Source organism: Herpailurus yagouaroundi, unplaced genomic scaffold (assembly GCF_014898765.1).
Source record: "Herpailurus yagouaroundi ecotype Mexico unplaced genomic scaffold, PumYag 67793, whole genome shotgun sequence".
Classification (NCBI taxonomy): domain Eukaryota; kingdom Metazoa; phylum Chordata; class Mammalia; order Carnivora; family Felidae; genus Herpailurus; species Herpailurus yagouaroundi.
This window is the reverse complement of record NW_024420586.1, coordinates 3,086,997-3,103,172: the sequence shown is the minus strand read 5'-3', so window position 1 is coordinate 3,103,172 and position 16,176 is coordinate 3,086,997. Positions and strand designations below refer to the sequence as shown.

The following is a 16,176-nucleotide window of genomic DNA, read 5'->3' as shown; positions in this document are numbered from 1 at the left end:
TGCCTTTTGTGTTTTTTTAATGTTATTTATTTTTGAGAGAGAGAGACAGAGACAGAGACCATGAGTGGGGGAGGGGCAGAGAGAGAGGGAGACACAGAATCCGAAGCAGGCAGCACAGAGCCTGATGCGGGGCCCAAACTCATGAACTGCAAGATCATGACCTGAGCCGAAGTCGGACACTTAACTGACTGAGCCACCCAGTAGCCTCTGCCTGGTTTAAAATTTATTTTTAACATTTATTCATTTTTGAGAGTCAGAGACAGAGCATGAGTGGGGGAGGGGCAGAGAGAGAGAGAGGGAGACACAGAATCTGATGCAGGCTCCAGGCTCTGTGCTGTCAGCACAGAACCTGACGCGGGGCTTGAACCCACTGACCTGATCATGACCTGACCTGAAGTCGGAAGCCCAACCAACTGAGCCACCCAGGTGCCCCTGCCTTTTGTGGTTTTAACTGAGCATTTGATATGATTCCATTTTCTCTCCTTTCTTAGCATATCAATTACACTTCTTTTTTCACTTTTTTAGTGGTTGCCCTAGAGTTTGTAATTTATAGTCTAAACTAACCCAAGTCCACTTTCAAACAACATTTTACTAGTAGTGCAAGTACCTTATAAAAACAAAATATTTCTTACCCCTCCCTCTCATTCCTTGTGTCATTACAGTCATTCATTCGTAAATGAATATATTGTTGTGGTTATTATTTTGAACAAACTGTTATCAGATGAATTAAGAATAAGAGAAATGAAATGTTTGCTCTTACCTTATTGGTTCTTGAATGCTTCTCCTTTCTTTATGTAGATTTGAATTGTTGACCTACATCATTTTCTTTCTCCCTAAATAACTTTTATTTTAAAGAAGAAATTTTTAAAACATTGCTTGCAAGGCAGGTCTACTCGCAACAAATTCCCTCAATTTTTGTTTGTCTGAGGAGGTCTTTATTTCTTCTTTTTTGAAGGATAATTTTACAGGGCGCAGAATTCTAGGTTGGTTGGAGTTTTTCTCTCAACACTGAATATTTCACTCCATTCTCCTCTTGCTTGCATTGTTTCTGTGGAGACATCATTGTAATTTTTATCCTTGTTCATCTATAGCTAAGGTGCTTATTCCCTCTAGCTTGCCCTGAGATTGTTTTTCTTTGGAATTTTTCCTGTTCACTGTTCTCTAACATTTAAATGAAATGATTGGGATTTTGTGATTTGTGGGTGAATATATCACTGCTAGAATGAGACAGGGTTTAACATTGATTTTATTCCTATTTTTCCTTATTATAGATATCAGTGCTGAAGTATTTTGTTTACACAAATATTTAGACAGGAATGGAAGAAATTTGTTAGAGTGATGCCACTCAGTCTTTGAACTCCTGAATTATTTGCCGTGTAGCACAAAAAGAATTTATTGTTGTCAACAAAAGAATTGTAATGGTCTATCAAGTGACAATTTATTAAGGTTCTCTTTGGAATTTGAGGCAAGCAATGGATTAGAAATGACCCGACCCACAGGAAGATGTGTTCCAAGCTATTAGAATCATTGGCTTTCTTTTTTTCTGGGAAGTATAACAAAAAGGCTTTACCAAGACTTACCAAATGGTTCTTAATTCTAACCTTTACTCTTTTACTTGAAAGCAACTTATTTAACCAGATACACTGAGAAAGGGTTGGGGAAATGGAAATATTGGTCATTTCATTACACTGTTGTCAATCCACTAATCTTTGATAAAATGGTTTTATCATTTTCTTAAAACTGAGAAAAAACCCAAAAAACCTTGGGGCTGTGGTTTTTGTTTACTAAATCTGCAGAAAACACCATCTAACCTAAGTAACCAAGCTAGTCCCCACTGTCAATCCTGCCAAAAACCTAGAAACTAAGAAAAAGTCTTTTCAATTCAAATATGTTAATGTATTTCAGGAAGTCTTATAAAAAACACTGAGAAATACATTATAAAATGCATTGTATAAAATAGAATCAGTCAAGATTAAAATGATATATAGCTCTAATATAATAAGTTACAAACAAGACAACAAATCACTATGCTTAATTTATAGTGATGCAGTGTAATTTATAAGTAAAATAATACCATATTCATAAGGAGAGACGTATGGTAAAAAGACCTGTTATTCCTTCTCTAAATACCGATGTGTGTGTGTGTGTGTGTGTGTGTGTGTACTTAAACTCTGGTGTTTGACTTTTGGGAAAAATTAAAATCAAATGTAAAAATCAGAAATAACCTATCTTTATTAGACACCATGGTTATACATACTTCTATGTACTTAAGAATAGAAAAGGGAATATACTACTAAAAAAATAAATTGGCAGTAGATATTTTGTGTAGGAGAAGGTATAAAATAATACACCTTTTAGAAGAAGAAATAGGATAAGCATTATCTGTAAATGGAATAAATATTTTATAATGTGATCTGATAAAATAGATTTTAACTTCCTTTTAAATGCATGCATATGAAATATGAAAAAAAGCATGTAAATGTTTTATCTACATGTTTATTCCAATGTATTTTGAAAAAAAATGATAATTCTAGAAAATATTCCAGCTACATTTCTAAAATGCAGCAGTATCAGCCTGTGCAGCTTTGCCTTGTGCAGTTGATTTTGAAGTGAATAGCTGGCAAAAATGCTTACTCTGAACTAAAAGAGAGAAGGCGTTTCCGGGACTCACCGTGAGTGCTGAGAATAGCTGGGGAAATGCTTACCCTTCACCATATGAAAAAGCCATTTTAGCATTCAATATTTCTTTCCATTGCTCCTTTTGCTTTGAATTCCTGGGTCTTATCGCTCAAGATCCTTATGTCCTTTGACAATAGTTAGGGGAATGAAAACGCAAAGTTGTTAGGCAACAGTTGGCATTATTCCTTACTTTCCCATAATGAGTTTGTAACACCGGGCTTTACCTGTAACAGAAATGTTTTAGGACAGGAAGCTTTTAGAGGTTCATGGTGTTTGCAGTAGTCATTAAGCAAGCTTTCCCTTTGGTTTGGCCTGAAGCCTTAACCCCCTGCCCCTTGCCATGCAACAGAGTAAGATTCGGATGGTGTCTTCCTTTTGCATAGTGGAGTAAGGGTGGTTTTGGACACAGAGGCTTTCTCTGGGACCATTAATTTTAAGAAAGTATACCCTTGGAAGCTGAGGATCTGAAAATTGAGTCCTTTAAAGCCTCTTGTGTTTGGATATCATTTGAAAAGTCTTTGTGTATCCCCAGGGGTATGTGTGTCCTAGTTTGAAGACCATTGCTTTTAGACTATCTTGAGTGTCACAAACCACCTTAATGGCAGACAATTCTGTACTGAGGAAAGTTAGGGAGTCTTTTACAAATAGGTGTTTTATGTTGTTGGTTGAAAGACTGGCCCTTACAGTGATGTGTGTAGTCAGCAAATAAAATGCTTAGGGTGGGGGCGCCTGGGTGGCGCAGTCGGTTAAGCGTCCGACTTCAGCCAGGTCACGATCTCGCAGTCCGTGAGTTCGAGCCCCGCGTCAGGCTCTGGGCTGATGGCTCAGAGCCTGGAGCCTGTTTCCGATTCTGTGTCTCCCTCTCTCTCTGCCCCTCCCCCGTTCATGCTCTGTCTGTCTCTGTCCCAAAAATAAATAAACGTTGAAAAAAAAATTAAAAAAAAAATGCTTAGGGTGAATTGAAAGAACCTGCTATATTAATTGTGGGGCCCCTGACATCTATGGGTAGGTTTGTTGTAGGGGTTCCCCTGGGTGGAGCATGGGCTTTGCTCATGAAACCACTCTGGTCAGGGTGAGTGCACAGAAAGGCGGCATAATACTTGGTATTTGGTAGAAATAATTGATTCAAAGACCAGAAACTGTGATAAGTGGTAGTACTACAATCTATTTTTCAACCTTAGGCAATAACAGACACAAAATGCCATGGTTTTGTACAATGATTATAATACTTGGATTTCTAATTTTGTAAGCATTATGACCAGTAATACTTTGAAAATTCATTTATGTAAGCTTACCTTGTTGACATTATTTTAGCGAATTGAAACTACCAATTGTAAAGCCCTTTTTTCTTTTTAATTTAACTGCTAACATGGGGTGCCTGGGTGGCTCAGTCAGTTAAACGCCCAACTCTTGGGTTTGGCTCAGGTCATGATCTCATGGTTCATGAGTTCGAGCCCTGCGTTGGATTCTCTGCTGTCAGTGCAGAGCCTGCTTCAGATCCTCTGTCCCCACCACTCCCCTGCTTGTACATTCTCTCCGTCTCTCAAAAATAAACATGAAAAGAAAGTAACATCATTTAACAATAAACAACAGGTGTTGGCAGGGAGGTAGAGAAAGGGGAACCCTCTCCTACTGTTGGTAGGAATGCAAATTGGTGCAGCCACTCTGGAAAACAGTATGAAGTTTCCTCAGAAAGTAAAAATAGAACTATCCTATGCTCCAACAATCACACTACTAGTTTTGTTCTCAAAGATTACAAAAATCCTAATTCACAGAGATACGTGCACCCTGATGTTTATAGCAGCATTATCTACAATAGCCAAATTAAGGAAAGGGCCCAAGTGTTCATCAACTGATGAATGGATAAAGATGTGGTATATACAGACAATGGAATATTACTCAGCCATAAAAAAGAATGAAATCTTACCGTTTGCAACAACATGGATCGAGCTAGACAGTATTACGCTAAGTGAAATAAGTCAGAGAAGAGAAATACCATATGATTTCACTCATATGTGGAATTTGAGAAACAAAACAGATGAACATGGGGGTCAGGGGAGGGAGAGAGAACCAAGAAACAGATTCTTAACTATAGAGAACAAACTGATGGTTACCAAAGGGGAGGTGGGTGGGGGGATGCGTGAAATAGGTGATGAGGATTAAGGAGGGCACTTGTCTTGATGAGCACTGGGTGTTGTACGGAACTGTTGAATCACTATAACGTACACCTGAAACTAATATTATAGTGTGAACTAGAATTTGAATAAACACTTAAATAATGAAAAGTTAGTGTCATTTAAAAACAAGTCAAGAAATTAAAATTTATATTAGAATTTTTTCCCTAAAACAGTTTTTAAGGATATGGGTCACCCAATGCCTACTTCTACCTCATTGGAGGGGAATAAAAAAATAATAATGGTGACACTATTCCTACTATAGTAGACATAAAAACTCCACGGACTTGGGTTTATGCTGTCTTGTACTTTAATTGAAATGAAATATTCTGCTAAGACTCCACTTTGCCTGACTGGTGGGAAATAGTCTCTCAGTCCTTGTTGGGCCCTCTTCACCTCTGCGGAGTCCAACGAGATGTTAAAATGTTTACAGAAACAAGAGAGGGCTTTCCAGTCTCGAGCCCAGCACTGTTGAGCCTGCAGTGTGTGGATTCCCAGTGCCTGGGGCTCCATGTCGTCATCCCTCGTGAGGCTCTGCCACCAGCCCCTGCTGCTCGTGGGATCCTCAGACTTTTGGCCTCTTCCTCATTTGGAGGAATCTTCTCTCTCTTTGTCTCTTTCCTTACAGAATTCCTCTAAGGAGTTCTGGCTTGGAGCAAACAGCAGCCAGGAAGGCAGGCGTGTGTACCAGCAACTTTAACTTCACAGCTTCCATGGGAGAGTTTCTTCCAAGAGGCTGGACACCTGCTTGGAGTGGGAACAGGAAGTTAGCCCCAAACACAAATGAATATCCACAGTAATGGTCTCATACTACTCTTTAAAAAATGGCAAATGTTTTTGAGCATTACTCCTCACATCATCATATTCTATTTTCAAAACTTTGCCATGTTTTAAAGACAGTTGATGGAATCTTAAGAGACTGAGTAATTTTCCTTGTAGCAAGGAGCAGAGCTGGGATTAGAACCCAAGTCTGTTTGGTTCCAAAGTTGATTGATTCCTTATGTTAAATTTTCTCTCCTACAGAGTACTGGTAATATTTCATTTTGAACATAGTGAGCTGCCAGTATAGGTTAGCTACAGTACGAGCTCCCACGTAACTCAGTGAATTCATCCATGGAGCATCACTGCTCAGAGGTCTCCATCTGGTTGTCAGTGTGCATTTGCCAAGATTCAGGAACAACAGTGCTGCTTTGGGCGTAATTAATGTTTAGACAATAACTGGTCAGCATGTTCAGCTGCTTCTTGAGGTCACTCCTGGGATATGAAAATAGGACCCCGGACTGACATAAACATCCTGTTTGTTTTCTTCGTGTTCTGTCAGGAGGCCGTTATTTCGGTCATCTAGAAGTTATACCATATTGCTCAGGTGCAGGTTCAAAACGCAGGGAGGATATGACCCAGCCTAGTTTGGTGTTGTTTAAAATAGAAAATTGATGGATCTGAAATCCATTTCTGCTCAGTATGATTGTTGAGGTAGTGTTTTAATAAAGTCCTAACTGAATATTTAAGAAGTCTTAGATCAATATTTAAATTGGGTATCTCGGCCCATAAATAATTGCTATTTATAGTCATAAATCAGTGCATTCAATGAATCAGTATAACATAGTCATCATGGCCCTACTATCTGCCACCCACCACCCACCCCCCCCAAACTGGAGTGATGGGTGATTCAAAAACAGGCTGGGTTCTTTACTCAAGATGTTCATAACATGCTTCAGGGGCTTTTGAATGTTGCATACATCAGAATTATCCCTGAAGCTTGTCAAAAATAGAGCTGCCTAGGCCCTACTCTAGACTCAGTATCTTAGTTCATTTGGTCTCCTAAACAAGACACCCCAGACTGGCTAGCTTAAAAACAACACAAGTTTACTTCTCACAGTTCTGGAAGCTGGGAACTCCAAGATCAAGGTGCTAACATGGTGTCCCTCTAGTGAGGGCCCTCTTCCTGATTCATAGGTCTTGCCTTCTTGCTGTTTTCTCACATGGTCGAACATTCTAAGGGAGCACTCTGGAGTCTCCTTTATAAGGGCACTAATCCCATTCGTGCGGGTTCCAACCTCAAGACTTAAGCACCAAAGGCCTACCTTCTAAATATCACCTTTGGAAGTTAAGATTTTAACAAATGAATTTGTGGGGAGACATTCAGACCATAGCACCCACTGAATCAAAATCTCGGCGAGTGGGACCCAAGCATCTTTATATTTAGCACGTTCCTTAGGCAACTCTGATGTTCATCAAAGTTTTTGAGCCCACCACATGGTTGATGGTGTTTGGGTCACATAAACCACTACAATGTTTTCCATATTGTATTCTATATATGTCTGTACATCTCAGGAAGGATGTATAGGTATACATGTGTATCTAGAGATACACCAGTCTCTTAATTTTATATATATATATATATATATATATATATATAAATGTTGTTGAAATGTGCCTACAGATAAATATCTGTTATTTTAAATTATAATAAACATTAATTGAGCATCTGTATATTTCAGGCACTATTAATTCATTCAATAAATACTTGTTAAAAGCCCACTATGGGCCATCAGAAAATGAAACAAAGGAAAGTCCCTTTCTTCGGGGAGCATATATATTAGTAGAAGAACATCAACAATAAAATAAGAGAGTTCCATGATGAGGAGTGCCACGGCAAGAAGTGAAGTGGGAAAAAGATGGCGACTGCCAAACGGCAATTTCTGTTGGATGGCTGGGAAGCCTTGAGGCCAGGGAGGGAGCGAGCTCTGTGGATATTTGGAGCACTACTGTTTCAGGTTTGATACAAAGTGCAAGGTCCTGACCTGAGCAGGAGCATTCTTGGTGGCTTCAGGAACAGCACGGAGGCAAGGAATGGGCTGAGGTGTGGAACTCGTGGTGGCCTGTGGGCCCCTGGAAGACTTTCCCTTTCACTGTGAGGGAGATGAGAAGGGTTCTGAGCCCAAGAATGACCGTCGGGCGGGTTTCAAGGTCATTCTGGTGGATGAGGACAGCTGCTGGGGGTGGGCAAGGCTGGAACCAGAGCCTGGCTAGGAGGCCACTGCAGTAGTCCAGAGGAGGGGAGGTGAATGTGCTGGAGGTGGTAAGACGAATGTGGCTTCTGGGCACACTCGGGATGCAGATGCAGCAGGTTTGGGGATGGTTTGGAGGTCGAGCACGTGAGGGCTACAATGAGAAGTCTTCCCAGGATGCTGGCTGTGGCCAACGGCTGCCTTTACTCTGTGGCTAGATTGGGTTTGGGATGTAGGTCGTTCTTTGATTCCCAGGAAATAATTGTATTTTTGTTTTTAAAACATGTATTGCATACTTAAATCTTATAAATTTTTTGTGTGTACAGAAAACCTCTTGAGCAGTCAGGATAGAATGGCTGTAGGACTTTCACTGGGATATTGGTGAACAGGGACTGTACCCACAGTGACATTTCTTCCTGACATGGAGGAAAACTCAGGAAAGTTGCCTTTCCTCACCAACGCCCCCCCCCCCAATATTATGGATAAGGTCATGAGTAATATTTCTTGTTCAGTTTATTTCAACGTACTTTTATGTAAATCCTCAAAAAATCCTTTCTAAGGCTGACAGTGGATGATATTAACCCCCATGTGGAGATTCAGGAACCAGAGATCTAGGAAAGATAAGAAATGTTAGAAGGATGAATTCCTCTAGATCAGATCTTCTGTTTTATGACTTCCTATTCTTGAGTATGTGGCCTGATGTGTAGTGACTGGACCTCAGTCCAGAGAACACAAGTGTGTGTGTGTGTGTGTGTGTGTGTGTGTGTGTGTGTGTGTACACGCACGCGCATGTACGGGCACAAGTGCATGGTAAGGAATCGCACTTGGGTTATTAAGTACAATGATCTAGTAAAAGAATTGGAAATGATTGTTCAAACCTTCTAGAATTCAGGCCTCTTGGTTGCTCTCTGTCAGTTCATTTGGTCATTTTTTTCCCCCGAATAGTAATTTTCGCTGTGGGATAAGGAAATAAAAGATACAAGAATCACATTAGGTAGCGTGGAGAATGATTTTAATAAAAGTTGCAGCAGAGAATGCAGTCAAAATCAGCTCTCAAATGGAAAGCTCAGTTGCTGGTAGATTTCAGCTTGCTTCGCTTTCCTGATGCTTTGTTCCTGTGTAAAAAAAAAAAAAAAAAAAAAAAAAAAACAACAACAACAACAAACTGAGTTTGATTATGTCATGTACCAAGTAAGGCTGAGATCCTTTTGTTTTGCTGAATAAGCCCTGTGTGTACCGGGATGGCTGTCAGCAGGGCCTGGGCCAGGTGGCAGCCTTTAACACATTTGTCTGTTTCAGTTTGCAGTGATGACCTCACCCACAAATTCAAAGGTTTCACTGTGATGAACGAAGCAGAGAGATATGAAGCCCTCAGACACTGTCGCTATGTGGACGAAGTCATTAGAGATGCTCCATGGACCCTCACTCCAGAGTTTCTGGAAAAACACAAGGTGCTTCCTCTTCCATGTTCTCTAAGTAGCAGAATTGGAATCTGTCTCTGCACCTTACATGCAGAAAGCCCAGAAGCTTCCACTTGCTAGAAGAGGTAGCTTCAGGAACTATCATGTGGTGTCACTTGACATAGCACCTGTCTTCTGCCCACGCCTGGGGACTGATATCCTCTTCCATCCTCAGTGTGGGTGCTAGAGCTAGACCACCCATGTTCAAGTGTGACCTCTATCCCTTCCAAACTGCAGGACCTTGAGCAAGATACTGAACTAACTTACCTAAACTGTAAACTGGGGGCAGTATTCGTACTTCTCTCATGGGACTCTTTTGAGAATCTAATGAGATCATCTAAGTAAAACCCTTTGAACGCTGGCTGGCCCCTAGCCCGAGCTCCAAAAATGTTACTGTCGTTATCACCACCATCATCGCTACTGATGCTTATAGATTCGCAGGCATCATTTTTCATGGAACAAATGAACACGCCCTGTATCCAGAAGAGCAGGGGTCAGCCTTTAAGGAAGGAACTTTATATGTGTGATTTTGTGACCCTGAGACTCCTACTGCTACAAGATTTTTATTAGTTGAAAACATGAGAAATTCTTTTGATCTGCATCAAATTATGTGCTTTGAATCTCCCCACCAGCTCCACATTAGGCCCTATTCTTCCCTTTTATAAGCAGCACACAAAAAAAAACAAGATTAAGCTGTTCTAAGAGTTTTCTTTTCTATTTTTAAATTCACGATGGAGAAGAGAAGAGAGAACACTGATAAATGTGCATGGATAATAGCAGAGGAGACAATTTCTCAGCAAGAATAAAAAGAAAAAGGAGAAACTACAATATGATTTACTTCCAGCAATCACTAACGCGTTTTTATGAAGCATCTATTGTACATTCCACTTGTGCCAGGCGTGCCGGGGGTACCAGTGATGGGCGCGAGGGCTGCCACTTCTTACTTAGCATGTGCCAGGCACCGTGTTGAGGGCTTTGCTCCCACGTGAGTTGCATTCAGTCTCATGGCTACCCTGAGACTTTGTTGTCGTTGGAGAGGAAGAGTATGAGTGTCCCAGGTGATTTTTAGCACTTGTACGTAATTACTTCATTGAATCCAGTGATTCTCAAATGAACTTAAGTTTGCCCTCAAGGGACGTCTGGCGGTGTCTGGAGACATTTTTGGCCGTCACCGCTGGGGGGCGGGTACCGGCCTCTAGCAGGTAAAGGCCACGGGTGCTACTAAGCTTCCTACGGGACGCCCCTCAAAAAACTGTCCACCTCAAAACATTGCAGATACCAAGGTTGGGAAATCGTGGTTTCATCCTTACAGCCAACCTAAGAGTTATCTAGCAAGGAAGTGGCGGCACAGGCAGATCAGACTGCTGTTCTAAACTGTGCCTCGAGGTGGAGTGAAGCCTGGTTGCAAAGGGCTTGGACAGCCAGGCAACAGGTTTTCACCGGGTGGAGCAGGAAACAGGGAGCCAGTGAAGATGAGCAGGAAAAAGAATGACACAAAGAAAACTGTTTCCCAAGGAAGTGCCCCACCCCCAGCGTGTCACGGAGGGATGGCTTGGAAGGGAGAGAGCCTGCGGTGAGGAAGGTCAGGTGTAGGTTGGTATCAGTAACCCAGGTGACAGGGCCCCGGATTGGGTGTAGTAGCTGCGGGGAGGACGTGATGGGTGCACACGCGTGCATGTACGTTCGCTTGTGCGCACAGACACGCGCACGCACCCCCGTGGATCTTGCGACCTATGTGTCACGGAGACTGAAGGATGTAGGGGAAGAAGGCCGACTCTGAGGTGTTCGGGGCCTAGGTAAACTGGGAAAATGGAGGTGCCACTGCAAGGGGACACTAGCTTTCAGGCGGAATTAAATTTCAAATCGCTTGATTTTAAAGTGACAGCAGAGGGCAGTGAAATAGAAAAGGGTGACTTCAGGCAGATCTGACAAGTCTTCTACCAGCAGCAGCCTTATGTCCCAACGGAAATAGTAGCATGTGCCCCACCTGCCTAACAAGGTGGTCAGGAAGATCAAATAAGAAAAGAGGTGTGAATTCATTTTCCCCACATAAAACACGACTCAAGCGTGAAGGCCTATTCCTATCGATGAGACAGGAAATGGAGGTTTTTTGGGTCCCTCATCATAGCAGGGGTGAGGAAAATCTGAACAATGAATGGATTCTCTAAGGAGAAAGCTTAAAGGCAGATGGACAGAAAGGCAACAAAACCTCCTGTCAGAGGAGAGAGAAAGAGGGACCAGTAGAGGAGACAAACCGACCTCGTTTGCTTTATTTCCTGGAAAAGGAGACATTTGGCAGTCAGGACCTTTCAGTCGAGGATTCAAATCCCCATTATAAACTGCTTATTTCAACTGCTTTATTACGAATGCTTGCTCTCAAAAAGACATGTGCAGAGGCACCTGGGTGGCTCAGTCAGTTAAGCGTCCGACTTCGGCTCAGGTCATGATCTCGCAGTCTGTGAGTTCGAGCCCCACGTCGGGCTCTGGGCTGACAGCTCGGAGCCTGGAGCCTGCTTTGGATTCTGTCTCTCCCTCTCTCTCTGCCCTTCCTCCGCTCGCGCTCTGTCTCTCAAAAATAAATAAAAGTTAAAAAAAAAAAGGCATGTGCAAATCACAGACATGCACGTCCATCCTAGTGGTGACATCACTCTTCTCTGTCTCCAACAGATTGACTTTGTGGCCCATGATGACATTCCCTACTCTTCTGCCGGCTCTGACGATGTTTACAAGCATATCAAAGAAGCCGGTGAGTTCCCCTATGCACACCTGTCCACTGCATTATGACCTTGAGGTTTAAACAGAGACCTCTGCCCTGGGCTTGCAGCACATACATGGGAGGCACCGGAATTTCAGATGTCTGCCAAGTAGCCTCTACAAGCTTCTGCTGACATGTGCTAAGGCTCAGTTGGAGGACAGACACCATTTAGGTATTTATACAAGAATTAACTTGAGCACCGAAGTACTCAACTTCTAGTTTGAGGCTCAGTTTTAGGGTTCGTCAGACTGAAACCATAGGACCCTATTGTTTAGAGGGCATTTTCCTCATTCACATTTAAGTCTCCACAATGAAATGATTTTATACTTACAAGAGCGTTCCTTCCAGAAGAAGACAGATAACTGGGTAATTAAAAATTTGGACTCCTTGTCTCCAAAGTCAGTCCTGCCTTATGTCATCCTATCACATCACAGTAATATCCTCAGGTACCACAGGCAGAGGGGAAAAAAAGAATGCACAAATATTTGAGAAATCAGGTAGAGTATTTCCTTCCCCAAACTGTTAAGCAGTGTCATGGAGGGCAGACACAGTGCCTGCACTTTGGAAGTTGTCCCAGTTGTCACTAAGCATTTCTTTTAAACTCAGAGACTCTAGTCTGCCCCAGGGAGTTATTAGGGGGCTGGGGAGAGGCCGGTTTCCGTCCGTTGCAGACTCCCTGGGGTTCATTCCTTCGTCACCTTCTCTGTTCCTTCTCCTTTGGTGCTAAGGACTTGAGGGAAATCACTGTTGGGGCATCGTAACAGGTCTGTGGTTTCTAGCCTCAGCGGGATTGTCGATGTTCCTTGATAACATTTACCCGCGTCCTGCCCTGATTGACCTGCAACTCCTCGCCTCCTCACCTCCTGTCCTGCATCCTGAGGAAAAGGGGTATGTTTTGTGTCCCAGGCTGATGTCTTTATCTGCACCAACCTTCTCCCTTCCGTGGAGGCTGTTTCATTCATTCTTCCTCTCTTTGCCATGCAGGGTTTTCACTCTCTAGTAGTTTCGTCTCAGCTTACAATCTTTGAAAGTCTGTAAGAACTTCAAACAAATAAACAAATCAAACAAGAACAAATAAAACAAGTCAAATCTTTCTTCTGCCCTCCCTCTCCCTCCATCTCCAGTCACATCCTGGGTCGGTAGTCCCTTCCTGGCAACCTACAGGTGCTCTCCCGGCCGTTCCCAGATGCCTGCGCTCTCACTGACGTTCCGTCCTTCCTCACTTTGGTCGTGACCTTTGGACCACCAGATCCAGTGGCCTCGACTCTGTCCTCTGGACATAACAACCCTGCTGACTCCTCTCCTCGCGTGGGTGCTCTTGTCCTCTTCTTCTGGGACACTTGTGGGACCTTCTAATTTCCTTCAGTCTCTCTGACTGCTCCTGGGTTTTGTTACTGGGTTTCGGTCTCTTGGCCCTGCCCCGCCTCTGCATCTTGCCAGCTTGGGCTCTGCACCGCCTTGCTCAGACCCTAAACTCCAGGCACACGGAGCCCGTCCTCGTGCCCAGACACACCCCTACTTAGTGCCTTGGCTCCAGCTCTTCTCTGGCCCTGGCATGCCCTCGCTCTGAGCGCCTATGCCTACTCCGTGCCCCATTGAGGACCTAGCGCTTGACATGCCCTGTCTCCCTGGGGCATGATTCTGTAGCAGTACCCTCCCGCTACCTTCCTTGGACACTCTTGGCAAATGGACCTTCTTTTCAGCTCCTTTCTGGTGGCATCCTGATAGTTTCTCTCTCTCTCTCTGTCTCTCTCTCTGTCCCCCCTCCTCCTCCCCCTCCCTCTCTCTGTCTCTCCCCTTACCTCCCTCTCTCCCTCCCACTCTTCCTCTCTCCCCCTCTCCCCCTCTCTCCCTTCCTCCCTCCCTCCAGGTGCGTGTGGCTATCCCTGCCTAGAATGAGGTGCCATGGTCTGTGCTGTGTCTCATCCATCTTCACATCCCCCCATAGTCCCTGGTACATTTGTAGTGCTCGTTCAATACTGGCTAAGCAACAGGGTGCTTTCTCAAAAAAGTTGTATTTATTTAAGTAATCTCTACACCCGGCTTGGGGCTTGAACCCACGACCCCAAGATCAGGAGTCGCACGCTCCTCTGACTGAGCCGGCCAGGCACTCCAGCAACAGGGTGTTTTTAATGGAGTATGATGGGGAGTTGGCTAAGATGGACGTCTTCTGCTGGCAAGAGCTCTTCCCACTACACAGGGCGTAGGGCCATTTACCTAGATAATTTGGGCACGTACTCTATCTTGTGGAGTTTTTCAAATTACTTAGATTAAGGGGTGATTTGGGGCTGAATTTTATCAGCCTTTGCATCTGATTTGTTTGCTTTCCATTGGTATCATGGCCACTGAGTCCCTCACCCCTCTATTGAAGGGAGATGCCGACTATATGCACTAAATTACTCTAAACCACCAAAGGCTCACAGCCCAACAAAATCTCAGAGAAAGATGGAAGGGTTTGCCATGTGACTTGTTGCAAAAATGACTATGATCTGAATGAAATAGCTTTAAAATTATATCTGTGGATTTGCATTTTTCTTGCTCTGTCTTATAAAAGGCAAGGGAATCGGGGCGCCTGGGTGGCGCAGTCGGTTAAGCGTCCGACTTCAGCCAGGTCACCATCTCGCGGTCTGGGAGTTCGAGCCCCGAGTCGGGCTCTGGGCTGATGGCTCGGAGCCTGGAGCCTGTTTCCGATTCTGTGTCTCCCTCTCTCTCTGCCCCTCCCCCGTTCATGCTCTGTCTCTCTCTGTCCCAAAAATAAATAAACGTTGAAAAAAAAATAAAAAAAAAATAAAAGGCAAGGGAATATAAATCACAAATAATAGGTGCTTTTGGGGGCAGATGTGTAATGGAAAAATAGTCTCTGCTATGCACTCACCACCCAACACTTAGTGTTTTCCTGAGCTGACGTTTTCAAGTCGGTGTCACAGGGTTTCCGGTAATCACCTAAGAATTAAAATAGTCATTGCTAGGACTTTTTAAATACCCAGTCTCCCCAGATTCTATCCATTTGGATTATTTTAAAAGACAGACGGGGCAAAGGTAATTACTTGTACCCTCTTATAGGGTCACATGGTTTTTCTGACCTTAAAAATGGAGATGTCCCCGGTGGAAGGAGGCAGGATAGTGGCCTGAGTTACATAAGTTCTCTGTCCACCTTCCTTCACCTGACTGCCTTCCATTAATCTCCCATAAGGCTACCGCTGCCTGAGAAACTTGGAGCAAGGAAGAGTTTGAGGAAAGGATGGGTTGGAATTGGTATTTTAACTAGAGTTAGGTGTGGAAGTAGATTATTAACGGCTTGGTTTGTTGTCTGCTGTTTGGCTTTCTATCATACCTCTCCTCTCTGGGCACTGTAAGTGTGTCCAAGCATACCTTCCTACATACGTGAAACCATTATCTGGCACGTCCGGCCCCCTGCTCTTGTGAGTTAGCATTTGCTTTACTGGGAGATTTCAAGAAGTGTGATATACCCATTATACTTGAGCTGTACCCATCACAGCCGTCTTCCCCTCTTCCTGGGAACCACTGGCACTCCACCCACGTTGGCCCCACCGTCCCTTACTTTCAGCCCACCGCCACTAAAGCCTTTTCCTGGTACATATGGACCTTCGGACTCTTGAGGTAGGATGGGCTCCTGAGGGTTACAAACCCAGTCTCCTAGCCCCTCCTTGGCATCACTGCCACTTCCTGATAGAACTGGGACTTCTCCATCTCCCGTGATGGGGGAGCTCCTACCTCCCAAGGCAGCCCATTCCATCTTTGGATCATTTGGACTCTCATTGGTGAAACCATGAATTCCCTGAGTGCGTCCACAAGCCAGGAATTGTTGGAGGGGAAATGGTATGCAAATACGAATAAGACCTAGTTCTCACCCGTGGGAGATGGCAGAGACAAAATAATTACCTCAAAATATCAGAAGCCTGTGGAGGGGTGTGTGCTGTAGGCCGGGGATGCATGTCCGAAGGTGGGAGCTTATGAAGCATAGCGCATTTGGAGAAAATCAAATGTTCATGCAGTATAGGGTGTGTAGAGGTGAGAGCAGAGATGGCGATTGGCAGGATGGGGTAGTGTAGATTTAATTCTATATGTCACATGGA

The 16,176-nt window shown here is 43.7% G+C and overlaps 1 protein-coding gene across 16 annotated transcripts in view; it reads left to right on the top strand.

The window, feature by feature from the left end:
* PCYT1B (phosphate cytidylyltransferase 1B, choline) overlaps window positions 1-16,176 on the top strand; it is a 135,820-nt gene that overhangs the window by 78,581 nt on the left and 41,063 nt on the right. For 15 of the 16 annotated variants that reach the window (XM_040469033.1, XM_040469026.1, XM_040469036.1 and 12 more), the window contains 2 exons: window positions 9,164-9,315; window positions 11,992-12,070. The exons of the other annotated variant lie outside the window; for it this stretch is intronic. In XM_040469033.1, coding sequence (XP_040324967.1) covers window positions 9,164-9,315; window positions 11,992-12,070 — 231 coding nt within the window. The remainder of the gene's footprint in view (window positions 1-9,163; window positions 9,316-11,991; window positions 12,071-16,176) is intronic. 16 annotated transcript variants of the gene reach the window in all.